Consider the following 26,982-nt stretch of genomic DNA (forward strand, 5'->3'; position numbering starts at 1 on the left):
GAAGTCCAGGTTTGCTTTGATATGTAAAATATGCACCTCAGTCTCTTATCCACGGATCCTAAACCAAACATTTCCCTTCAAGCTTTTTATCTTTCAAGAAAGACAGTTTTGAGCTGGCAGTACGCCTTTAATCCCAGCACTTGGGAGGCAGAGGCAGGTGGATTTCTGAGTTCGAGGTCAGCCTGGTCTACAGAGTGAGTTCCAGGACAGCCAGGGCTACACAGAGAAACCCCGTCTCGGGAAAAGAAAAAAGAAAAAGAAAAAGAAAAGAAAAAGAAAAAAAAGAAAAAGAAAAAAGAAATGTCAACGTTGGCCAACAAGGAAGCCAGGAGCCAGGGGACTAGCTGGCTAGTTTCTCACGATCACACTGACATTACTGACTGACTTCTGGCTGTATGAGTTGGCTTCTTCAGTCTGTGGGGATAGTGGTGATACACAGGAAACGGGTTAACCAGGAAATTCATGCGGAGGCCCAAGGACTTGCCTGTCAGCAACAAGCAGTCAGTAAGTTCTGGTTGCCATGGTGACTATGCTGTCAGGGAACTTGGAAAGAGCGATGGACTTTATATCCCGGGCCTTCCGATATACACGGGACAGTTAGCTAACACACCCTCACACAGAGCTGTTTGGCCGAGTTTTCCCCATCTGTAAAGTGAAGCAAGGTCTGAGGGCAGGGCTCCCAAGTGTTTCACTCAAAAAACATTCCTTGGGCTGAGGAGATGGATCTTGCGCAATAAAGTGCTTGGTGCACAAACAACGGGCCTGAGTGCTGGTCCTCGGGGTTCGCTAAAGAGCTGTGCAGATTTGGAGGGTGCCTGTCACCCCAGCCCTTTCGAAGGGGACACAGGACACCCCCCACAGCAAGCTAGCTAGCTAGACAAGCCAAAGAGCTCAGCTCCAAGTTCAAAGAGAGACCCTGCCTCAGGAAATGGATTTCAGACCCCAGGGCAAGGGACTGAGATGCATATTTTACATATCAAAGCAGACCTAGCAATCCTGCCTCCAACCTCAAACTTTCCAGCCCAGGAGCTGGGCTACCCTTCCCCCAGAGGTTCCTCCCTATATAATCCAAACATTTTGGTGTCTCTTCCCTCCTTCTTCTCCTCCTCTTTCTTCCTCCTCTTTCTTCCTCCTCTTTCTCCTCCTCCCCTTCTCTCTCTGGGCATGCATGCCCTTTCTCTCTTTCTCCTCCTCCTCCACCTCCTCTCTCTCCCCATGGTGACTTCCTGACAAAAGCCCTTGGGATAAGTGAACTGGCCTGAGAGCAGCTTCCCAAAAACCTGTATTTAATACAATCTCATCTGGCTGGCTCATTTTACTTGTAGAGAACTAACTACTTTATTGGCTGGGACGGCTGCGGGTTCTGAGTCAAGGTAGGGGAAAGTGGCTGAGGAGTGAGATGAAACGGAGGGGGGAAGGGGAGGGTAGAGCGAACAGGGCAGGCTTTCAGCATCCTCTCCAAGTACACACCCCCAAAGATCTTTCTCCCCCTAGGCTCCACCCACTTCTGTTTTTCAACACAGGGTCTCACTGTGTAGCCCTGGCTATCCTGGAACTCAATCTATAGACCAGGCTGGCCTCAAACTCATAGAGATCTGCTTGCCTTGGCCTCCTGAGGGCTGGGTTTAAAGCCCAAAGCCAGCACCAGACTAGGCTCCGCCTCTTAAAGGGCCCACTAGCTCCCAGTGGTTCCAAAGCCCAGTGATCAAGCCTTTAATACATGAGCCTTAGACTGGGACATTTATACAAACCACTTTTTTTTTAATTGTTGTTCTTGTTTGTTTTTGTTTCTGACAGGTTGTCACGTTGTTGTGGCCCAGGCTGGTCTTGAACTCACAGCAATTCTTCTGCCTCTGGTCCCAGAGTGCTAGAATTCAGGCGTGTGAGCCTGACTCCACAGCCGAGAAGCCTGGTGTGTGTACAGGTCCTGCCCCTCCCTGCCATTCTGTGAGAACTGGCTGGAACATTCCAAGTCACTCAGGCAAGCCAAGGGTCCTCAGCCTTCAAGAGTGCACCAGTTTCTCTGCCCAAGATGCTACAGGAAGGGCATCCACCCCCCAGATCCAGATCATCAAACAAGGATTCATCACACCGTGTCTCAAGCACTCAGTCTTGAGTTGGTAAAGTGTTTGCCGCTTACCAAGCAAGTACGAGGCTCTGGGCGCAACTGTTAGGATGAGCGTGAACCAGAAGTGGTATTGTATGTGTGTAGTCCCAGCACTGGGGAGGCCAGCGGGGAGATTAGACATTCGAGTTCATTTTCAGCTACATAGTAAATTCAAGGCCAGCCTGGGTTATGTGAGATCCTGGGTTTACCGGAGCCGAAAACAATGAACAAACAAACAAACAAACAACAACAACAAAACCCACCCACAAATCAGAAAGTAGGATCATGTCTAAGCAGCCTTAACTGTTTCTAGAAGCTTAGGGGGCTCTAGAAGGATCTGGAAGGTGGTCATTGGGCATAAGCAAATTAGAATCCCCACAACGTCAAGTCATCGTGGCAAGTGTGGACAAGATCAAAGTAGTCCACGTTTATCTCTGACGCCACCAGCATTTTTTTTTCCATTGAAGACTCCTCGATGTTTTGCATGCGTAGGTGAAAGTCAGCAAAGCAAGAAAAAAAAAACGGAGAATGAAAACAGCCCCATCTCCTAACATTTAAGCAGCAAACAGGACAAAGGTAAGGCGGGGTCCCCACGTTAAGACTTTGGCATCACCTGCCTGTGTTGGCGCTCTCTAGCTTTGCCATATGCCAAATCTGTGTGCGCCATCTGCCGCACGCAAAGCTGTGTGACTTTGCAAAAAGCACTTAGCCTCTCTGGACCTCTTTACCTCAGTTGTAAAGGGTGATAATAACGAGACCCGTGTCATAGAGACGTCCTGAGGACTCTGCGGACAGGGACAGGATGTTGACATCGTCCGTCATAATTGCTAAATGTCAGCAACACTTATGGCTGTTGTCACTGCTCTTGGTCCATGGGGAAGGCAGTGGGAACCCATGGGGAGACTGATAGGAAACGGGAGAGCACGATCCTTGTGTGACCCCACGCCTTGGCTTACATGAAGATGAACAAGATACCAGCAGCACAACAGACTGTTCTGAGCGTTCGCTGCCATCCCTAATCCTCAAAGCAGCTCTCTCGAGGATGGGCAGGTAGCGCTCCGGTTCCGGGGACACAGAGAGAGATGGGCACAGAGAGAGATGGTAATCTATTGCGTTTATTTCTGTGTGTTCATGCACAGGGACGCGTGCAAGCACGCCATGGATCATGGGACGATGCCAGATGCCCATTGGTGAGAGTCAGTTCTCCCCTTCTGTCCGACCCTGGTCATCAGACATCGCGGCAAGCCTGGACCCACGGAACCATTTGTCAAGCAGCGTGGGTCACACAGCTTCGTGGGCCCGCAGAGGGGCTCACCTCAGCGCCGTCCACCTGTCCCGGGAGCTGAAGTGGAGCTCACTGCCCTGCCCTGCCCCTTCTGCAGGTCTTGCTGTCTGGTCAGACCCTGGTGCTGGGAGTTGGTCTAGGGAGGATTTTGGATCTTATGAGCTTGGAACCCCCAGGAGGGGGTCCTCCTTGTCTATTTCTCTTACATGGAGTCGGGGGTGGGGTGGGGGTACGGCTGGCTCTCCCAGCAGCCTCTGCCTCCTTCGGGTCTCCTTCCTCATTTTTACGTCCCGTTTCCCGGCATCCCTCCAGGTCATATGAAGATCTTGGGACACTCGTGGAAGGTAGCCAAGCTGCTTCAGCGGCACCAGGCGTCTCGGCTGGATTAGTTAAGAGAGTGGGAGGCTTCGGGCCGCAAAACTCCGACAGGAGCCGTTAAAGGATGCTGTTGGGGCTTCATGATACCAGGGGCTTGGCGTCACTCTGAGAGAACTGAGAGTGTTCACGTGTGTCCTCAAGCAGACAGAGGACATCCGGCAGGAGATGTTTGGGGGAGGGGGACCAGGAAGCTGTTTGATTATCCAGCTGTTTCGGTCTAAATATGTTGCACATCTGGTGGCCTAGAAATTGCCTGTGATTTCATAGTCACTGACTTGCTGTCTGGGCTTGAGTTTGGCTCCAGGGAAGCGGGGAGGAGGAGGAGAAGGGAGAGAGGAGGGAGGGAGAAAGGGAGGGGACAATCCAGAAAAGAGGAAGAGGGGCAAATGATGGGCGAAGGAGAAGAGGAAGAGGAGGAAGAAGACGAGGAGAGGGAGGAGGGAGAAAAGGAGAGGAGGAGGAAGGGAAGGGGGGAGTGAGAGGGAAGGAGAAGGAAGAGGAATTGGAGGAATCTCATTTCTTCACAGGGAAGGACAAGCTTGCTCGCAGGAACAGCCACTGTTTTTCTCCACTCTGCCAAAACTGGAGTTGGTTTGTGCCAGGCCTTAATGCAAAGCACTGATCTCCTCCGAGGAAACAGAGGGCTTAGTGATGCTCTTGACGTAGGTGATCCTCCCAAACTTACTTCACCCTTTCCTTATAACACGAGAATGTTCTGAGAGAACCAGCGGCAGTGATGGAGCAGTTACCTACTTTCTTCTACAGGTGCAGAGCAGCGGCCATTTCTTTTTAACACGATGTGGGAAAATGTGTCCCGGCAAGAGTACGGCCTTCTGTTGAAAGTTATGGGGCACAGAGAAGACTCTCATGTAGCAAGTTTTTGAACAGGAAAGGAAAATCCCTTGCCCCTCCAATAGGTAATGAGCAATGGCTGCCTTGGGGCAGTAGGTGAGGAGGTCTGCGGCCATATCTCAGGGTGAATGAGTTCAATAATGGATTGCTAATGTCTGCCATGGCAGGGGCAAGCTGGATGGGTTTGCTGTTTCATGTCTGCAGACTCCAGCAGCTGCGTGTTGAAAATACTTAGAAACAGGGCTGGAGAGATGGCTCAGCGGTTAAGAGCACTGACTGCTCTTCCAGAGGTTCTGAGTTCAAATCCCAGCAACCACATGGTGGCTCACAACCATCTGTAATGAGATTCGATGCCCTCTTCTGGTGTGTCTGAAGACAGCTACAGTGTACTCATAAATAAAATAAATAAATTTAAAAAAAGGAAACTAAGTATGAAAGACGTATAGTGGCACATACCTTTAGCCCGAGCACTTGGGAGGCAGAAGCCAGGGGATCTCTGTAAGTTCGAGGACAGCCTGATCTACAGAGTGAGTTCAAGGACAGCCAGAGCTGTATATTGGGACCTTGACTCAGAACAAAATAAGAGAAAGAAAGAAAGAAAGAAAGAAAGAAAGAAAGAAAGAAAGAAAGAAAGTAAGAAAGGAAATTGATTGTGTTTTGTCCACAAGCTCGTGACCCACAGGGTCTAGGGGTTGAAATTCTGCTGGGAGGCCTGGCCACAGGGCATGCCGGTGGCCATTGTATATGCTCTCAGGAGGACAAGGCAGGTGGGTACAAGCTCTTCAGTCCTGGGACTTCTAGAGATGGCCAACCTTGAAGAACTTGAGGTGGGGTTCACTCAGGTGCCTCAGCTCGGGAGTCCCAGGCTCTTTCTGAATGACTGTGCTGCAGACACGACCCGGTTGCAGCATCTTTGAAGAGGCACATTGGCGGTTGGCATCTCTTTCCAACTGTCAGCTCAGTGCGTTCAGCTTCAGTGTTCTGCGTGCTTTCTTCCCGCTGACATCATTTCCAGGAATAGACACCAATTACCACCCCAAACTCGGTGCCGAGCAGGAAATGAAGTGGCATATGATTTGATTCTGACGTGTGAGGATCTGTGCAGTGCCCAGCAGGCACATGTCCCTTTCTGTGATGGTTTCCCAGTGACTCTTTCCGTGCAGTTGCCAATCTGCTGGGTCAGCAACATTCAGAGGCCGCTGTGGCTGCAACACTTATGGATGGAGCAGTTAAGACCACCCTGGGGGGGGGGGTTATTAGTCTAAGGACTCTGAGAGTCAACAAAGTTTGGAAACTGTTTTTTATTTATTACTATTATTACTTTGGTTGTTCAAGACAGAGTTTCTCTGTGTGGCCTTGGCCGTCCTGAAACTCATGGTGTAGACCAGAGTAGCCTCAAACTCAGAGATCTACCTGCCTCTGCCTCCTGCATGCTGTGATTAAAGGCATATGCCACTACCGCTGCTAGCCTGGGAACTGTTTTTATTTTGTTTTTAAAGGTTTTGTGAGCCGGGCAGTGGTGCCGCATGCCTTTAATCCCAGCACTTGGGAGGCAGAGGCAGGCGTATTTCTGAGTTCGAGGCCAGCTGGTCTACAGAGTGAGTTCCAGGACAGCCAGGACTACACAGAGAAACCCTGTCTCTAGAAAAACCAAAAAAAAAAAAAAAAATAATAATAATAATAAATAAAAAATAAAGGTTTTGTGTGCGTGTGCGTGTGCGTGTGCGTGTGCGTGTGTGTGTGTGTGTGAGTAACGAGTGCTCTTAACCACCAAGCTATCTCTCTAGGCCCCTTCCCTCACATCTTTTTTATCTTTTTGTGACAGGTCTCTTGTAGCCCAGGCTGGCCTAGATACACAGGGAGTCCCTGTCTGAAAATAACTCTTATTTTCTAATTAACAGCACATCCCACAAGGACACACACAGAAGCTTTCTCTTTCTTCTTATCTCCAGATAGTCTCTGCCAGATGGAAGGGCCTGGAGTCTTTTTGTATCTGCCAGACCTTTCCGTGGTCCTGGCCAGCCTGGCACAGAGGGGACAGGAAGGAGGCAGGCTCTAACTGGCTTGGAAGGTAGCAATGTCTGACTTCTTGCTTCCTCATTCTAGATGCTTTGCATGGCCCCAGGGGCTTTCCCTTCACTATTTCTAGAAGGTTCTCTGGCTTGTTCATATTTTTCTCTTGTTCCTATCTCCAAATGGGTCACCAGCTGGACTCAGGGTTCCCTCCCCAGCCTCACCTCTGTTCTCTATCCTTCCCTCACACAGATGTCTAGTTGTTCTGAAGCTGGAGTCACCCTAGGCCTGTTCCCACACCGCCCAGATGACTGCTGGATACTCACCCTTTGCCAACGTGTTCTTGAGTCGCTACAGACAAGGCTGTCTGGTGGCCTATTAGAATCTCACAGAGTGTCTGCCACCTGGCTGTCATTGCTTCTGCCTTAAGGCTTCGGAAACAGAGACTCAGACAGAGGAGGGCAAAGCTGTGTCTTGGTGGAGACTGAACTGGAGTCCAGTGAGGCCAGATGTCTTGGTGATACTTCTCTCTACCCTCAGGCTCCCTGAGTCCTGAGCCAGAGTCTCATAAGTAAATGCTGAGCGAATGTATGGTAGATGTATGACTGAGTGAGAGAGAGAGAGGGGGGGGGAGGGAGAAAGGGAAGGGAGGAGGGGGAGAGATACTTCCCGGGTGAGTCCTGCCTGTTGGGCCCAGGTCTAGGGGCTTTTCACAAAGCAGAATGGTGCTGGGGCTAAAGTTTCAAAGAATACAACCTTCTATACAAACAAACAAACAACCAGGGAGAGAAAAACAAAACACCAACAATAACAACAAAAATACAACAAAACAAAATAAAAAAAATCCAGTGCATGAGCTATGCTCATCAGCGGGGTAAAGGGGCTTGTGGCCAAACCTGATGACATGAGTTCAAATCCTGGAACACTTGTAGTGGAAAGAGAAAACCAAATTCACAAATTGTCCTTTGACTTCATGTGCACTGTGTCCACACAAAATAAATATAAATAAATAAATTGATAAACGTAATTTGTTGTTGTTGTTGTTCAAATTAAGAGAATGAGGTTTTGTGAGCCGGGCAATGGTGGCACACGCCTTTAATCCCAGCACTTGGGAGGCAGAGACAGGCGGATTTCTGAGTTTGAGGCCAGCCTGATCTACAGAGTGAGTTCCAGGACAGCCAGGGCTACACAGAGAAACCCTGTCTTCAAAAAAAAAAAAAACAAAAAACAAACAAATAAATAGACAGCGTTCTGACCTTAAAACCTACGACATAGACCTGGGATGTCAAAGCTACAGGGAGCCATGCTGTGGGGACTCCATGATAGCTAATCTCGATTGTCAACTTGACCATGTCCGGAATCAACTAAAACCCAAGGAGCCAGGCACTCCTGGGAGGGATTATTCTTTATTGGATCTTTTGAGGTGGGAAGATCTACCCTAAATCTGGACCATGCTTTCTGGCAGCACCCCACATGAAAAGACACAGAAGGACAAAAAGAAATTTTGCTTTTTGCTTCCTTGCCTTCACTCTTGCTGGCAAATTCACCTGTCCTGTTGGTGAGGCATGCCTTTGCTTGTATTAGAACCAATTTCCAGTGCAAACTGAAGACCAGCTGAGACATTCAGCCTCACTGGGCAACTATCAGGTTTTTAGTCTTGTGGTTAGGAGACACCCTTTGTTGGATAGCCAAACTATAGCCCCATAAACCATTCTAATCCGTATATATATGTATACACACACATACACACACACATGTACATACACACACATATATGTACACACACACACACGTTCTGTTCCTCAAAAGCACTGGTTCTCAACCTTCCTAACACTGTGACCCTTTAATACAGTTCCTCACGCTATGGTGATCCCCAACTATAAAATTATTTTTGTTGCTACTTCCTAACTGCAATTCTGCTACCATAATGAATCAGAATGAAAATATCGGATATGCAGGATATCTCTGCTATGTGACGCTCAAAGGGGTCTCCGCCCACAGATTGAAAACTGTGACCAATAATGAACCCTGACTAATAGGGGCTGTCACCTTGCAGGATCCAGGTGACTTCCTGCCAGTCTTTGTACCTGTCACAGTTGTGTAACACAATGGCTCCTATCAAGGCAAGGCCCAGAGAGATTAATTCACTTGCCCAAGTCACACAGCCTACATATAGCAGGTGGGATTTGAGCATGGGTCTATCAAAGCCTGTCATCAACATTCCCTGCCTGCTCACCTTGATAGTACCCATAGCTGAATGTTCCAAAGAAATTTCCTTGAAGAGATACAAAGAAGATGAGCCCATGCCTGCCACGGCCTTCACAATGTCTAGGGTGCAGCAGAGTCTCAGTAGTGAGGGCTGAGGGTCAACCTGGGTGCTGAGGAGCTCCTGGGAGGTTGTCTCCAACTCAGAACCTCAGGGTGAGAAGCGGAGCCCTGACAGACACAAGCTGACGGGAGAAACACAGGAGTGGCTATAGTAGGATATTTTCCCTGAAACATTTACCATAAACTCGGTAATTTGGGAGGAGCTAAGGTGGGAGGAGTAAGGAGAGGAAGAGGAGAAAGAAGAGGAGGAGCTAGGAGGCAAGATGTAGGAGCCATAGAGAACCACAGGTCTAGGACCATCCTGGGTAACAACTTATGACTAGGTTGGTTTGGGTAACACCTCTAGTTGTATGGACATTTTGTTAATTGAGTGCTAAACATATAAAGCCTTTGGATAATCTTTAAGCATTAGAGTCTCATTTCTACCAGGTACTGAGTGGATGGCGGGATGGCCTGGGCTCAGCCAAGCACTGTGGAGACAGCGTGGTGGTAGATTGGCAGAGCCATCTCCCATGCTGGTGTCTCGTGGGTGCAGGGCCGGTGTTTCTGGCTGGCTGTTTTTAGCTGCAGTGAGCTGTGGCCTCTGGCTGCTTCCATCTGTGGTGCACGCCTCTGGCCTGGGAACATGGCAGTAGAGCTAAGCAGAGCCGCTTAGATCTTAGATAGTCGGCCCAAGAAAAATGCGGTTCTAAATATTAACCCTAACAGTGGGTGAGTCTTAGGCCCGAGGCCAAAAGATTAGGATGACAAAGAACATGCATTTGGGGTGAGAAAACATGATTGGGGGCTGGAGAGATGACCCAGTGGGCAAAACCACTTGCTCTGAAGGCTTAAGGACCTGAGTTCGAATCCCTAGCACTCACATAAAGAAGCCAGACATGGTCATACATTTCTGTAATCAATCCCAATACTGAGAGTCAGAGATGGGTGGATCCAGAGACAGACAGACAGACAGACAGACACACATACACACACAAGACATACACATGCACACAGACAAAAAAACATGTAAAATAAGGCTAATCTTGAGTTAAAGAAAAATGCTAGGTGTGGATAGTAACTACCCAACAAGTGGGAGACCCTGGGGTTCATTCCCAGCACCCAAAGATAAAACCACAAAGAGATAGCAAAAGGAGGAATACTGGCCCTCAAAGGGCCAACTGCTCTCTGGTGAATTCAGAGCATTCTGGGATCCTGCCAGCCACTCTCATTAAGTGACCTCTGACTTGGTCTCAGCGTTTATTTTTCTGGGACATTAAAATCAGTTTAAGGTGACCTAGATCCAGTGCAGGACAGGGCGAGGCATGAGATGACGACTCTGTTTCAGTGACCTCTGCATGGGATCAAAGATGTTCCCCAATGCTGTCCCACCATCCCCCACCAATGCCACCGCCGCCACCATCCCCGCTGGGACTGATTATTAGCGGGTGTGCATGAGTGAATTTCAGGGTCACAGTGGGTAATCGGATCCAGTCAGGCTGAGGCAGGTGACCTGAGCTCTTGGATAAAGGGATTAATCTAAATCTGTCAGAGAAGATATCTTCTCAAGGCAGCTTGGGAGCCAGGATGTGCAAGCTGGACTTGAGACCTCCTCTTCGCATTGACGGGTCCTGTGGCCTGTGGAAATCCATCACTGAGGCTGAGCCCCTACACTATGGGGTGGGAAACCCCGATTGCAAAGAGCCTGGGGGAGAGAACAGGGAAGCAGGGTATGTGAGGAGTGAACTGGAGCCTTCAGGCCTTCTTCTGACCCATATCAGCTGAGGGTCATTGAATGGAGCCTGGTCTAGTCTGGGTTAGGGATCATGGCTTTGCCTGGTAGTCTGTGTGACGTCATTGCCCTAGGCTGGGCCTCAGTTTCCTCATCTATAAAGTTGGACAACACCACTCTCCATCCTAAACCTGCCCCCTGGTCTTGGCTCTGATGTTCTTCTTTGCACTTTACTTTTCCTCTTTCTCAGTCCCATAAAGTCAATTGTCAGCATGGCTGGCTGACACCCGTTTCCCCATCAAGATAATGGCTGATGTCCCTAGGACTGCAAGGAGAATTGGACCTTTCCCCGGGCTCTGGCACTGCCTACAAAGGGGTCACTGGGTGGCAGGAGCAGCCGGGAGGTCTCAGATCTTTCTAAAAGTATTTGGTGATTCCACACACAGGCTGTCAGCCCAGGTAATCATGTAACCCCTCAAGAGACTTCCTTGAGGAGTGGCGCACACACACCCAGTAGTGTTGAGTCTTGGAAAGAGCCAGAAATACATCTTCTTCCTCACGGCCAACTCAACTTGGCACTTAATTTGACCTTTCCCAAGTTCTTGGCTACTTCCCGAGGTGGGCCATTGTCACCATGTTTTCAGAAGAGAAACTGAGGCTCAGGCAAGGGGAGTGGGTACCGAGCTGTAGAACCCCAGGTGGGCAGGGCCACAAAGGACAGAATGATCAACAGAGGCTCAAGGAACGCAGAAGCTTCCAGATTCCATTTGTCACCAAGCCCCCAGCCCTTTGCTCGATTTTGCTTTCTCGGCTTGACACATGGTCCATGTTACTCCACATCGTTCCAAGACGGCTGCCATAGCTCCAGACGTCAAAGCCTGGATTCAAGCAGGATCCCAACAAGAAAGAAAGGCGGACCAGTGACTGATTTCTATAGACTTGACCATGTCACGGCGGCTGCAAACAACCACAAGTTATTGGATTTTTAGTCTTGCTGTTCCTGTGAGTTTAGCTAGTTATTCTGCCCCATGGGAAGTGGCTGGGGCCATTTGCTAAACAGTGTGCAGCAAGCAGCCGAGTTGAACTGGGAGTTTCAGGGAGTTTTGGTTCACATGTCTAAGGCCTCACGTGGCTTCTCTGGTTGTCTACCGGGAGTTTCCTCACAGTGGTCTCATGGCCATTTTTCATGGCAGCTGGCCTCTCTCCTCAGCTGGCCGCTCCTCTTTAAGTCCTAGCCAGAAACTGCCCCAGTATCCCTCCACATCACAAAAAGTTATCTGTATAGCTTTGATTCCAGGGGAGGGAGACCCTTTTTCTCTTGGTAGATGGGGCTTACAGTGAAGGCTTAACTTAGTAGGTCTGTATTGTCCAAACCCTGAGCATTCCAAGGAAGGCATATCCCTGCCTAGGCTCCCGGAAAATAACCTTCCAGCCCCCAGGACAAACACTGTGAGCGCCTCTGGCCTTGTGTTTGAGCTGGCCCTCTATTGTAGGTGAGACCCGGTGTCTAAGATTGGCAGAGTCTATGCCCACGTGAACGACTCTCAATAGACATCATAGACGCCAAGGCTTGGGGGCAGTTTCTGTCAGCAATTCACGTCTCGTGCCGAAGTCTTGTGAACGCAGTTCTAGGCCCATTCATTGTCTCTCGGACTCTGACCCTTGTCTTTAATCTTGCTGAGTTTAGTCTGTGCTTGGATAAGCCATGGCCAGCTTCTCTGTGTTCCTTCTGTCTTTCTGAGGGCTCCCTGAGCACAGCTGGTTCCAGCCGCCCTCTTTGGAGACGGTCTACAATAGAAAAAGTGATAGCAAGAGATTCTAGTCTTCTTGGGGTGCTCCTCCCGCCTGGACGAATCCTTCAGGTTTCTCTCCAAGCCTCCCTTGCCTGGAAGCTTGCCCAGCCTTGCTATCAGAGGCTGGGTGCAGCTAAATGGTCACAGTAATTCACTCCCAGGACTAGGCATCCCCAGCAGGAGCTGGTGAGGAAGATAAGCCAGAGGTTCCGAAGGTGATCTGATTCAAGAGCTATGTTTCTCAGAAGAGGAAACCGAGGCCGAGAGGTGCCAAGGGCTGTGTCCAAAGTCTCACAGCGGATGGCAGCCCAGGTCTGCGTGACTCTAGGACCCAGACATTTAGGCTGTGATGAGGATGGCAGACAATGCCAGCCTTGGGAGACTCCATGGGAGTAGGCTGGGCCACCAGGATGTGTCACAGGTGGCCATGAAGGGGAGGGGACACGGCTGATTGCTTAACTCAGAGTTCTGCACAGTCTTAGAGGGTTGGGGGTGGGGAAATCTTTCTCCTCTATGGAGAGAAGCTGACATTGACCTGAAAAATGTTTATATCACTTTTATTTATTGACTGGGCAGCGGCAAGCGTACGTCACAGCACACGTGTGGAGGTCAGAGGACAGCATTCTGGAATCGGTTCCCTCGCCCAGCAATTGAACTCAGGCTTGGCAGCAGAGGTCCTTACTGGGTGAATCTCACCGACCTGGCATTGGCTTTGGAAAATACTACAAGGACTAGCCAGGGCTGAGGGGCCTGGGTTTGACTGGAAGTATTTGTTGTAGAAGCCAGGCGTGCTCTGGTGCTGGGGTAGCAAGAGGCTCGATGGAGCCTAAGGGCTATCCAGCCCTGGATGTCAGGGAAAAATCTGTCTCAAAAAGCAAGGTGTGGGGTTGGAGCTTTAGCTCAGTGGTAGGGTGCTTGCCCCAAGTCCTTGGGTTCAGTTCTTTGCACCAGGGGGGAAAAAAAAAAGGAAAAGAAAAATCATTTAACTGAGACTGATTCACAAATCAGGAGTCACAAATCAGGAATTTTCCCAGAACCTGCTCTCAGGGGATTTAGGAGGAAGAAGGAGAAGATATACACACCGTGGGCTGAGCCGAAGCCTGATTTGTGTGGAGTTGCTCACCCTGACCCACCAGGGAAGACACTGGCTCTGGTGTGCCGTCCCATCAGACCCTGGCTAGCTGGAGAGGCTGGGAGGAAGTCAAGCCCTTCTAGAGCTGGTTCAGAGCCCAGTTCTCCATTAGCAACAAAGAGGGGCAGGAGGAGTTGGGGATGGGGGTTGGAAGACACTTGTGCTGACTGTTGAGGTCTTAGGGTTTCAGCTGAATTCACTAAACTGACAAGATGTATCTCCTGCTTGATCTTCTTTGAAGGCTTGGTTCTGCAAAGGATCTTGGGAGCTGTAGTTTTTAAAGTTGTAGTTTTAAGTTCTTCCCCTGCCATCCCAGGAGAAAGGAGAAGGAAGGGAGGGGAGAATAGCTCAGTTCCCTTGCCGAGGAGGGCAGGGCCACCCTTTCCTCAGAGCAGCCTGGGGCATCTTGTCCCTCCTGCCACCTCCAGATGGAGGCCAGGTGTCCCCAGTGTCTTGCAGGGTCATGGACCACAGCATGGTGCCAAATTGAATTGAATGCTGGCTTCCTTCCCGGGGCTGGTCCCCAACACTGCCCTCTGGACAGAGTCCCTGCAGTTCAGGACACAAGAAGGTCACCTGTTTGTCATAGAGAAGATGGGGAGGAGATATGATGGTGTGGTTGTTAGCGGATAAAGCTGGGGTGAATTAGGGCTCAACTTGACCACCTGTTTCAACACATCAATAAGAAAGAGGCACGGGCTAAGACACAATGTCTTTGTGTCACCCAGTGTGACCACCCTGGGAAGAAGAGATAAAATGGTTCAGTGACCCCAGGTTTATCTCCCGATGGAAGCTTTCGGTTGGATTAGAGGAAGATTTGGGCTAGCGATTGACTTGTCTGTGAGTTCTGCTGTTCTTGTTATCCAAAGTGGCTGCAGGTTTAGGGTAACGGCCAGAGACCTTCTCGTCCCTTTGTCAGGGCTGGAGGTGGGGGGGGGGGGAGACAGTCTGGAGCAATGCATTGTGGGAGCTGACCTTTCTCTGTCTCAGTTTTGCATCTTCAGACTTCCAGGCCCTGAGCTCAGCCAGATGGACGGTGTCCTGAGGGATCAACACACTGACAAGCAGGAGTCTGACCTAAGGAGAGGGGACGACACCATGAAGGCCTGAGCACAGCATGCTCAGAGGCAAGTGAGGTCATATGCATATGAGGTCAGCCTGGTCTACATAGTGAGCTCCAGGACAGCCCAGGCTATGTAGTGAGACCCTGCCTCAAAACACACAAACAAAAATGATAAAGTAACGTACTCTAAGCTACCTCTTTGAATAGTTATAGCGCTGCTCACTTAAAACCCCTTTTAGCTGGCCTGGTGAGGCACACGTTTAAGCCCAACAATTTGAAGGCAGAGGCAGGTGGATCTCTGTGAGTGCAAAGCCAGCCTGGTCTCCACAGTGAGTTTCAGGACAGCCAGGGCTATATAGTAAGACCCTGTCTCAAAACGAAAGAAAGAATAGAAAAAGAGTCAACTCAATATTGATATTGTGGGTTAGTGACATAGGGCCACACCAGCTGCAGGTGACTTCACAGTCTTTTAGTTAGCTCCAGTACCCAACACCTAGGCTCACTGACAACTAATCCATCAGTCCTTTGCTGCCCTGCAGTGGGGTTCATGCCCAGAGTCAAGTTTCTGGCCAGGAAGATCTAACTGGACAAAACTGGGCCAAGCCTTCTTTTCTTGTCCAATCAGAATGAGAGCTGATTGAGAACACCAAGTGCCACAAATGACAGGGGGAGGAGCCTGGATGGACATGGCCTCTGTACTGCTCTTCCCTCACTGAGCATTAGTGCTGAGATCCAAGGCTGAGCTCCTCTTGGCTTGACCCCAGTTCTGTTTTCTTTCCTTCTTCTTCTTCTTCTTCTTCTTCTTCTTCTTCTTCTTCTTCTTCTTCTTCTTCTTCTTCTTCTTCTTCTCCTTCTCCTTCTCCTTCTCCTTCTCCTTCTCCTTCTCCTTCTCCTTCTCCTTCTCCTTCTCCTTCTCCTTCTCCTTCTCCTTCTTCTTCTTTTTTGAGATAGGGTTTCTCTGTGTAGTCCTGACTGTCCTGGAACTCACTCGGTAGACCAGGCTTGCCTCGAACTCAGAAATCCGCCTGCCTCTGCCTCCCAAGTTTGACCCCAGTTCTTGTGAACTCATTTGAAAGAATTCAAACTGTAGTGTGGAAGAGAGGCAGGTACATCACAGAGCAAAGTGGAGAACATCCCCCAGGGGCGCAAGCAGATGGGGGAGGGAGTGATCAAAGCACCCACCTACACTTCAGACAGGCTCTGCACAATTCCTAAAGTCCCCAGAACCTACCAGGTTGGCATTCTGTTCAGATAACTGACCGGCCACTCTGCATCCACTGTTACACACCAGAAGAGAGCATCGGATCTCATTACAGATGGTTGTGAGCCACCATGCAGTTTCTGGGAATTGAACTCAGGACCTCTGGAAGAGCTGTCGGTGCTCTTAACTGCTGAGCCATCTCTCCAGCCCCTCAGAGGGGAGGGGGGATAATCCTAGCCTGTGTTATCACTAAGCCTGTTGCTAGGAAAGGGTTTTGTAGAATTTAGACAGTTACCTATTAATGACTCTTAATTAACAGACGCAGGCAGTTCTGAGCCGTCTCCACCGTGGGACAGAACTGTGACTGAGAGCCCATTGTTTTGGCTTTTTTGATAAAAGCTCTGAAGTTGCAGCTCCTGGTTTTACAAGGGGCTGATGATCTGGGAGGGTTCCTTATACTTAACCTGCAGCCTCAGTCAATATCCGAGAAGCTAGCCAATACTGTTGATCATCTTTAACCAGGCTGGCTCATGCTTACGTGTAAGAGGGCTGCCAGCGACCAACGGAAGCAGCGTACTTTCCTTTCCCTTTTCAGAGATAGCAAAGCACCTTCTTCTTCTCTAACCTTGGGCTGTGGAAAGCTCCTTTGAGACCACTGTCAGTAATTATAAGCCCATCCCTGTGGCAGACTCCAGGAAATGATAATGTACCTGTTACCCCCACCTTCAGACATGGTTTCTCTGTGTAGCTGTGGATGTCCTGGAACTCACTCTGTAGAGCAGGCTGGCCTTGAACTCAAGAGATCCACCTGTCTCTGTTTCCTGAATGCTGGGATTAAAGGCATAGATCCACCACCTGGGACCAGTTAGCCTCTTCCGTTCCTAGTGCCAAGCACTGATTGGCAAGGGTGGGCTGATTAGGCAATCTGACCACGGTGGAGACTGTCCCGCTGTGCGTATGAGTGCCAGCAGCTCAGTGTTTGTAGAAGCTGACTGGTTAGCTGGGTAAACTAGAATCGGCTAAAGAAGATTCGTTTGCATTTGTTTGAGTGTGCCTCTGATCCTCAGAGCCAGAGGTGGAGGGGTCGCGGAGGGTGGGGGTGGAGGTTGCTCCAGAGGCTCCAGCATTTCCCCAGCTCGTTTTTTTGTTTACCGCTGGCAGCTTTGTTTGCTCTAGGCTACACTGGGAGCGGGCGGGGGCTCGTTCTTCTTGGCAAGAGGGCTGAGTTCCGCACCCAGGAAGACCGCGAGGGTAAACCTTCGCCAGGGAGGCATGTTTCTAACCACTGCCCACCCAATGGCTGGCAGTAGAGAGCCATGAATCAAGCAGCCTCAACAGCAGTGATGCGAGGGAAGCTTCCAGATGATGAAGGGCAGACTGGGAAGAGTCTTTGCCTAGCGTGCGTGAAGCCCTAGGTTTAATCTCCAGACAAACTCTGAAAACAAGTCACCTTAGGTCTCTGTGTTACGGAAAGGAGGTATTTAATAGAGAAGCAAGAGGAAACAGAGAGTAGCCCAGAGAGGGAGAGGATGGTGACCAGGGTGACCCTTTAGCGTGGCTAAGGTTTGACAGGGCAGCAGAGGGTAGCCCAGGAGTGCGTTGCCCTGTCCCCTCTGGTAAACTGCGGGTTCTCCGTGGGTCCGGTGGTCTCGGCTGTCCTTAGAGAACGCGAGTCACCGCTGTCACAAAGGCGCGGGTTCCAGGGCGGAGAACGCGGGGTGCGGAGCTGCCTGCCGCTTAGACACTACGGGGAGCCGCGGGAGCCGAGGGTGGTAAGTTAGGGTACACACAGCGCCCCCTGCTGGGATGGGAGCTGCCGCAAGGCAGGAACCAGTCACTGCCACCGTAAATGCTCCCCGAATCCAAGCGTCCGCGTATTTATTTATCACTTATCCATTCGCTTATTTGAGACAGGGTAGCATACATCACGGGTTGGCCTTGAAGTCGCGCTACAGCCAAAGTTGATCTGACCTCATGGTCTTCCCGTTTCCGCCTCCTAGTGGGTGCGGGTGTCAGGCCAGTACCACCAGGCCCAACCTCATTTTTCTTTTTAAAACTGTCACTCACTCGGGATCCCTGCAGAACCCATGTTGTCATTTAGAAGCAGGAAGGAAGAGTGGGCTCCCTGCTTCGGCTGTTACACGGGAGCTGGGGAAGATGGCAGGGCCTAACGAACTGGGAGGTTTTCAAGGAAGGTCATTCATTCAAGCTGTGATTGAGAGAACTGATTTCTCCCTACCCAGAAGGCCCCAGAAACCATCAAGACACGGTCTATGGTCATGACCTCTCCAGTCACCGTAAGAATATTCTAGCATTATTTCCTCTTCAATTTGATTTTACCAAACTTCAATCCCCAGGACATTTTCAAAGCATCAGCTCACACAAGCTAGGGGGCCCGCCCTGGGGCTGGCTACATTTTCCTTGCTTCTGAGCCTCCACTCCAGGCGTTCTCTCTGCCCAGGGTAATCCACTTAACCCACCCACCCTCTCCCCTCTTATTCGGCTCAGCTTGGTGAGTTTCTATTCATTCTTGAGAACTCAAAAGATGAATGAGAACACCAACACATCTCACTGGAGCCCTTCCCACTCTTTGACCTTGGGCTGCCATTTGTAGCTGTCGTGAGGGTGGCTCCCCAGCACCCAGTTCTCCACAATACTAAGCACACAGTAGGCGCTTGTTTGTATGCCAAATCGATTTACACATTTACACATTCACTTCCATGGTTTACAAGCCCCCAGAGAATCCATTTCAAAGTGTCTCATGAAAGGTCCTTCCTGTTCGGTGTGATTGGAAGTGACCCAGAGGTATCTTCGGGTCTGGCTAAGCCCTGAGGTTTTCGTGTTTATGGCTTATCTCTTCATGCTAGCTTGATTCTTGGGGCACCATGGAATTGGCCGTAGCACCCTTGACCTTAGATTCCCCAGGTTAAAATTCAGTTGCTAAATTCTCTCCAGTGTACAACAGGGATTACGGGAGCATGGTAGTGGGCGGGGATTATGCAGATTAGGTGAACGCCTCGCCCTCTCCACTTTCCAGACTGGAAACTGAGGTTCCTGAGAGCAGCACAGAGGCACCTGAGGTCCATTAGAGGCTGGGGAAGAGTCTGAATGGAGAATCTGGGATTCTATATAGGACCTCCCAATTTCTGGGACACAGAGGGCCTCACAACCCTTTGGGGCTTGTCAGGTCATGTCCCCTCACCTAAGTGCCCTGGGCAAGTTCTGACATGATAAAATGTCCCTCTGGGTTGCTGGTTCCTGATCCCAGAAGTGGGAGGTTTGGGGGGAGTCACAACTTAGGCGGGATTTCAACTGTACTGTGTGTGTGTGTTAGATAGGTATAGGTATGTATCAGTGGATACCCAGTGGATAGCAGTGGCACAGCATGCATGAAGCACCCAGTATGGTAGCACATGCCTCTGATCCCAGCACTTTGGAGGTGGAGGCAGGAGGAGCAAGAGATCAAGGTCATCCTTGGCTACATACTGAGTTTGAGGCCAGCCTAAGCTACAGGAGACCCTGTCACAAAATCAAACACCAAAACAGCTCCATCAGGTTGATCATCGGAGGCCTCTGTGCCCCTTTCCTTTAGAGATGTGAGGGGAAGGGTAGCAGGGTGGAGCCATCTGCCCAGGTCCTAATAATAAACCAGGAGAGGAAGAAGTTCCGGAATGATTGGATCTGGGGGAGGGGCCCTCGTCACAGCCAGTGCCATCTGCCTTGTCCCCTTGTATGCCAAGCTGTGGGTGGAAGAGGGGACTGTGAGAGGGAGGAGAGGCCCATGGGTTCTCACTGCCTGCAGGGTGGCCCACTTCCTTTTTCCTCTTTCTCTCTGGGCAGGACATTGCAGACAGAGGAGACACAGAGAGAACCCGAAAGAGGTGGGCTTGCTGGCTTTGACCTCCAGGACCCACTGTCTAAGCAGAAGGGAAGCTCAGATCCATCTCAATGCCACTGGTTGGTGACAACAGCTGCTCACTCAGTGTCCCTTCACATACCAACCATCCTACCCCCAAACCCCATCTCTGGCATCATCTTTACAGACTGGAGGCCTGAGATAGTCGCTGACTTTCTCAAAGTCTCACAGTGGTGTAGGACTTAAACTCGGGACTCTGTAGACTTCTCAACTCAGCAAGAGGCTACTATATCCAGTTTAACTGTCACCTGGCAGCCGAGGGTGGGTCTACCCTACCTCAGACCAGCTGATGACATCACCCTAGGGTGGGCTTCTCCTTGTCCCGGGCACCACCTGGAGGCTTTTCTGATCACCTGGGCCGCCTCTTTCTCTGTCTTGTCCAGATGAAGAAACTCAGGAGGAAGGGCTCTTTAGGTCTTCCAGAACTTTCCGAGAAGGCCAAAGAGCAGCTGGCCGAGGCAGAGCTACGGAAACTGAGGCAGCAGTTCCGCAAGATGGTAGAGAGCCGAAAGTCCTTCAACTTCCGCAACCAGCGTATGATCGCCAACCAGTAGTAAGAGGGGAGTCCTGGTGCGGGTCTAGGGTATAGCTGGGGCCGGAGGCACACTGAACCCACCTTGGGACTGGAGGCCTTTTATCCTGTGCTCTAGAGCTTCACCGGAGGATATCCAGTGAGCAGGATCCAGGGGTCTTGGGGCCCTCGGGGGCACAGGTGGCCCTCAACCAAGCCCCGTTTTTCTCTCGGATGCCCCTCTCGCCCTGCGGTCCTTGCAGACAACACCCTCACCCATCAATCCCAATTCCAGCACAAGCGGAACCTGGTCGGCTGAGGTGTCCACTCCTGCCAGTCCGACCAGCTGTAGCAGTGACGGGGCGGAGCCAAAGGATCCCAGAGGGGCAGGGAATGTTCCCATGCTGCGGCAGCGCCCAGGCTTTTGCAAGGGGGTGTGCATGCGCGCTTGTGTGTGTGTGTGTGTGTGTGTGTGTGTGTGTGTGTGTGTGTAAGCCCCTTTCTGCAAAAGCAGAAGCCAGCCTCCATCAAAGAGAACCTCACTGTCAGGATGGTTGAAGATCAGAGAAGGGCACGAAGGGGATCTTTCCTTTCCCATGGGTTCATCTCCTCCGGGCTAGGCTGGTCCTTACCCTGTCGATTTTTAAAAGGCATTTTTTTCAGAGCACTTTAGCGCCATCTGTTGGGAAAGCGCTCATCAGGTAGAACAAGACAAAGTATCTTGGGCTGGTAAGATGATTCAGCTAGTCTGATGGCCTGAGTTAGGTCCCAGAGGACCCCCCCCCCCAAGGCTAGAGGGAGAAATATGGCTTCCATGTTGCTTCCTGATCTCCATATGCACAGAATGGCATGCTAACACCCATACATACGTTCATATGTTCATGTATAAATGAATATACGCTGACAAACGAAAGTGGACGCTGGACAGGTGACCCAGCAGTAAAGATCACTTGCTGCTTTTGCAGAGGACCTGAATTCGGTTCTCAGGACCCACATCTGTCTCACTGCCACCTATAACTCCAACTCAAGGATTCTGTCACTCTTCTGGCCTCTACAGGCACCCCCCATGCCTACTCCCATATAAATAAAGGAACAGACTAAATACATTGCTGTGCGTGGTGGCATACATACACCTTTAATCCCAACACCCCGGAGAGCTGGATCCCTGAATTTGAAGGCAGTCTGCTCTACATACAGCATTCTGGGCTAGCCAGGGCCACAGAGTGAGCCTGTATCTCAGGGTAAAATTTAAACGGAAAACACGGACGTGCTCTGTGAAGTTCTTTCTTACACTTCAGGGCACTGGCTCCCCCAGCCCCGGCCCTGGCTACAGGCCAGCTGCTCTCTAACAGAGTAACCACTCTCCTCTGTGACCCGCTCTCCTGGTAAGCTCTTTTTCCCCGTCCAGGTGGGAGTCGAGGGGGCAGAAGCTAGGTTCATTAGCCACACACAGCATCTAAAATGGTAGTAAACAAATAAACAAACAAACAACCCAAAACAATGAAGTGTTTGGTTCTTGAAGCACACCAGGAATGGCTTAGGGGTTCCCTATCTTTGTGAGACTAAGTGGGTGTGCCAGACAGTGCAGGGACAGGGCATCCTCATTATTATTGTCCCATTGGACAGTTTTATTCCTGGACCATGGCCCATTGGCTTCTGCTTCTTTTTACTTTTTAAATAAAGTTTTATTGGCACAACCATGGGAGTCCCATCTGAGCCTGCAGTGACTGCCCTACTTCAGTAACCACAGGGTCTCTCAAAGTCTAAAATATTTCCTGAGGCTTTTTGTAGGAACTGGCATTCAATTCAAGAACATTTTTTTTTTTTTTTTGGATTTTCGAGATAAGGTTTCTCTGTGTAAGCCTGGAACTCACTCTGTTAGACCAGGCTGGCCTCGAACTCAGAAATCTGCCTGCCTCTGCCTCCCAAGTGCTGGGATTAAAGGCATGCGCCACCACTGCCCGGCTAATATTTTTTTAAGATTACTTTATTTAATGTATATGAGCATCCTGTCACTGACAAACCAGAGGAGGGCATCAGATCCCATTACAGATGGTTGTGAGCCACCATGTGGTTGCTGGGAATTGAACTCATGATCTCTGGAAGAGCAGATGGTGCTCTTAACCAATGAGCCAGCTCATCTCTCCAGCCCTCTAGAACATTCTTTAGCTTTCTGCAGCAGAGCTCCTAACAGATGGACAGGCACAACTCACTCGAGGCTCTTGTTGCAGAGCAGGCTGTACCCCTACTGAGGTCCAGTTGGAGTCTTAGATCCCAGACCTTCTTAGATGCTAAGTGCTCATCGGGTACCCAGACAGCTCTAGGGGCCTCTCCCTGTGCTGTTTCCCATCTTTTGGATGTAGCAGCCTTCCCAGCCTCCCTCCACCCTATTTCCTCATCCCTGCCCAGCCCCCACCCCTAACCCCACCCCCAGCCAGTTTGACACATTGCTAGACCCAGAGAGAGGCCTTGGCCAAGGGTTCAAGGTTACTGTTCACCTCCATGTTGATACAAACTTCAGAGTCCTGCTCCAAGTTTTGTTCATGCATGTGGAGGTCAGAGATCAATTTTGGGTGCTCCTTGGGAACCATCCGCCTTATTTTTTAAACAACATTTTTATTTAGTCCTTGTGTATATGTATAAAGGCTCCTATATGGAGGGTCAGAGGACAAACTTGCAGGAATCCGTTCTCTCCTTCTTACATGTGTGTGGATTTCAGAGCTCAAACTCAGGTAGCTGGGCTTGGCTGCCAGCGCCTTCACTCACAGATCCACTTTGCAAGCCCCATCTTGGTTTCTTTTGAGACCGTCTCTCATTAGCCTGGAGCTCCCTGACTACGTCGAGGCTGGGTTGATAGCTAACTTAGGGATCCTCCTTCCTCTCCATCCCAAACCTCACTGTATGCATCGGTGTTGGGATGAACCTCAGACTTACACGGGAAACACTATCACCTGAGCCATCTCCCCGAAGCCACTCGGTGAAGGATTTGTTTGTTTGTTTGTTTGTTTGTTTTTCGAGACAAGGTTTCTCTGTGTAGCCCTGGCTGTCCTGGAACTCACTCTGTAGACCAGGCTGGCCTCGAACTCAGAAATCCGCCTGCCTCTGCCTCCCAAGTGCTGGGATTAAAGGCGTGCGCCACCACCGCCCAGCTTCGGTGAAGGATTTTGACTGGCTGCAGGTCAGCCTTCCCCTAAGGAAGGTGGAGCAGGAGAGACAGGGATGACTGGAGTCAGGGACATGGGGTTCCAGATCTGAACCTGAGCCCCTTGCCCTGAAACTCTCCTCTCCCAGGCTCCTTTTAGGGATGGGACACCCTGTGGGTTCTGTGAAGGGTGGTTTAGGGGCTCCTGGGCTAAACTAGAGCTGCCTTCCTTCAGCAAGGAGATAGAGAGTCTGAAAGCCGAACAGGCAGAGACCACCCTGCTTCTGAGCCTCGTGAAGTCTCCAAAGAACCTGGACATCAACCAGAAAAATTTCATGGAGTTGCGTTTCCTGCTGCAGACCAAGGGGGACTACGAGTCGCTTATCTCCTCCATGAAGGTGCTGCTGGGGGAACTGGATGACAAGGTGAGGCCTCCCTGGAGGGAACAGGACAGCCAGGATGCCCCAGGCAAGTGAGACAGCGCATGGACGCTCAGGTCCATCAACCCTGCGTGTCCCCCTGCCACCTCAAGGCTCAGAACCAACCCTAGCATCCTTAGCATCGGGGAGCAAGGCCACGTTTTTGGTGCTGTAATGAAGATCACCCTAGGGCTTCAAACAATGTCAGTTTCTCCATCCTTCATGGTGGGCACCAAACATGGGTTAGAGAGGGGGCCGTTATCTTCTTGTTCTTTGGCTGAGACGGTTGGTAGCATCTCTCTGGGACACCGCCAGGTGTTAAGGCAGGAGAAAAGCCTTCTGGGAGGTCTTCATGTGGACCACGGGATAGACAGGCCATTCTGAGCATGATTCATCAGTTCAAAATAGCCCTTCAAGACCATCTGTCATTGGTGCAGCCCTCCTGGATGATGACGTTGCCTGTGGCATGTCTCACTGTGTCCCAACCCTTTCTCTTAGGAAAGGGGAGGCTTACCCTGAGCTATTGTGTTGGAAGTATGTAACTCTGTAATTTATTTGCATTGACTTTCTCTCTCTCTCTCTCTCTCTCTCTCTCTCTCTCTCTCTCTCTCTCTTTTTATTTTTGGTTTTTCGAGACAGGGTTTCTCTGTATAGCCCTGGCTGTCCTGGAACTTACTATGTAGAACAGGCTGGCCTCGAACTCAGAAATCCCCCTGCCTCTGCCTCCCAAGTGCTGGGATTAAGGGCATGTGCCACCACTGCCTGGCTGCACTGACTTATTTTCGAGGCATATACCTGTAGCCCTGGCTAGCCTAGAATTCACTGTGTAGACCAGGCTGTCCTTGACGTCATAGAGATCTCCTTATCTCTTCCTCCCAAGTGCTGGGAGTAAAGGTGTGTGCCATCATACCTGGCCACCTTTACTCTCTTTTTGTTTCACTGTAATATTTTATTTTTAATTGTTAATGCCTGTGTCTGTGTGTGAGTATGTGTGTGGGAAAATAGCCCAGAAGAGGGCAGTGAGTCCCCTGGAACTAGATTGTTGAGACGATCCAATTATTGTGGGTGCTGGGAACCACACTCAAGTCCCCATGAGTCCCCTGGGAATGGAACTTAGGACATTGTGCATACTAGTCTTGTCCTTTATCACTGAACTGTGTTTCCAGTCCCTTATTTACTTGTTTTAAATTAATACGGTGCCCAAGTAAGACTGTAAAGTAGCAAATGACACTAAATTCAAATGCGTTTTGATATATGAACACTCGGGTCCAATGGGTCTAAAATGGCCCCGTGAAATCTTTTTGTAAAAGACCCACAGTCATACTTGGGTTTTCCAAGCTCCAACCATATAGCACCACAGGCAGTACAGAAAGGCCTGGCTTTGCTTTTTCAATAAATCTTTATTTGTAACAATAAGCCACGGGCCAAAGGGCTGTAGTTTGCGGCCCTTGGTATGACCGACTGTCAGAGACTGCACATACCTGGAAAACTGACTGTCAAGGCATTTTTCAGGTGCTTCTGCCTAATGTGGGCTGCTTGCGTCTGCAACTCAAAGATCATCTTGCTGTTCTTAGGTACTGATGACCTAATTTCCAAAGTGGGGATCCCAACTCCTGGGAAAGTTTTAGAGATATCAAAGGATAACCTTCCCATGATGCCACACCCGGCCACTTCAGGAAGACCCCCAGTTCCATTCATAAACAGAGAAACTGGACATGTAGGGAATGTCCAGACGGGCACTGGGAAGTCATGACAGCATCATGACAGCAGCTGCAGGTGTTCTCTAACCCCATTCTAGGCCCTTCTCAGGATAACAGGGTTGACAACTAAGTTTCACCACCACAGGAGCCAGTGCCCTTTCCTCTAGAAACCATGGTGTGGGGGCCTGGAGAGATGGGGACTTTCTGTTCACTGGTGGGAAAATTCACACTCAGAGCCAACTTTTTTCTTTACCCTGGACGGGGTGGGATTAAGTAGGAATCCGGGAGCCCAGTCAGAGCTGTTTATGGGATGAGTGTCAATGTCACGTTGGCTTTAACCTGGTTTCCCCCCGTAGGAATGGTTAATCTGTGCCCAGCAGAAACTAGAGCAGCTGGATGCTCCCCACCCACCCCTCATCTCTCCCTCCCAGATTGTTCAGATGGAGAGAAAGATCACGAACCAGAGACAGATCTTCTTGAAGACACAAGAGGCCAACAACCCCCGGAAGCTGCAGAAACAGATCCACATTCTGGAGACCCGGCTGAACCTGGTAGGTGAGGGACTGTTCTCTAAAGCCTCAACACCCCATTCCCCACCCCCAACCTATATCCCACCCCCACCCTCCACCCCCACCTCCAATCCCACTGCACTCCCCTGCCCTCACCCCCACTCCCACCCTACTCCTCTGTGCTCCCAGAAATGGAGCTTGACCTTTGACCTGTCATCAGAACATATGTTTGCTTGGTGCTTGAAAGAAGGTGGACTGAGGGTACCCCCCTTACCTGCTATGACACCCTTTCACCCCATCCCTGATCCCAGGCCCTAAATTGGTTTTGGCCACTGTTTTATACTTGAAGACAGTTCCACTCTGCAGTCCTGGAACTTGAAATGTAGACCTGCTTGGCTTTGAACTCATGACTACCCACCTGCCCACCTGCCTCGGTTTCCGGAGTGCTAGAATTACAAGTGTACACCACCATGCCCAACTGTGGTTAATTTCCCCCCTTCTTTTCCACCTCCTTCCTCCCTTTCTTTCCTCTCTCATTCATTCATTCATTCATTCATTCATTCATTCATTCATTCATTCATTCTGGGTCTGCTACAGTGCAGGCTGGCCTAGAATTCACCATGTGGCTGAAGCCATACTTGAACGTACCAATCCTTCTGCCTTTGCCTCCTGAGTTCTGGGGTCACAGTTGTGTACCACCATACACAGTTGGTGTATTTTAAATTTCTTTAGAAACTTGCATACTGTTCCCTAAACCCTTCAAGGGCAGGACTGGCCTATGTCCCCATGAACAGTCTAACCAATATCACCTTAAAATATTTTTAAAAGCTAAGATCCATTTATTCATAGGTAGAGGGAAACGGGGACTAAGAGAATGTCCCCACACCTGTCAGTCACACTGTCCCCACACCTGTCAGTCACA

General features: G+C 50.2%; 1 protein-coding gene across 1 annotated transcript in view; it reads left to right on the plus strand.

Moving 5' to 3' along the window:
- Positions 1 to 20,162: 20,162 nt before the first annotated feature.
- Ccdc63 (coiled-coil domain containing 63) overlaps positions 20,163 to 26,982 on the plus strand; it is a 25,551-nt gene continuing 18,731 nt past the window's right edge. The window contains exons 1-3 of the mRNA XM_028765961.1: positions 20,163 to 20,332; positions 23,668 to 23,857; positions 25,983 to 26,102. Of these exons, the coding sequence (XP_028621794.1) occupies positions 20,163 to 20,332; positions 23,668 to 23,857; positions 25,983 to 26,102 (480 nt within the window). The remainder of the gene's footprint in view (positions 20,333 to 23,667; positions 23,858 to 25,982; positions 26,103 to 26,982) is intronic.

Source organism: Grammomys surdaster, unplaced genomic scaffold, assembly GCF_004785775.1.
Source record: "Grammomys surdaster isolate TR1022 unplaced genomic scaffold, NIH_TR_1.0 166, whole genome shotgun sequence".
NCBI lineage: Eukaryota > Metazoa > Chordata > Mammalia > Rodentia > Muridae > Grammomys > Grammomys surdaster.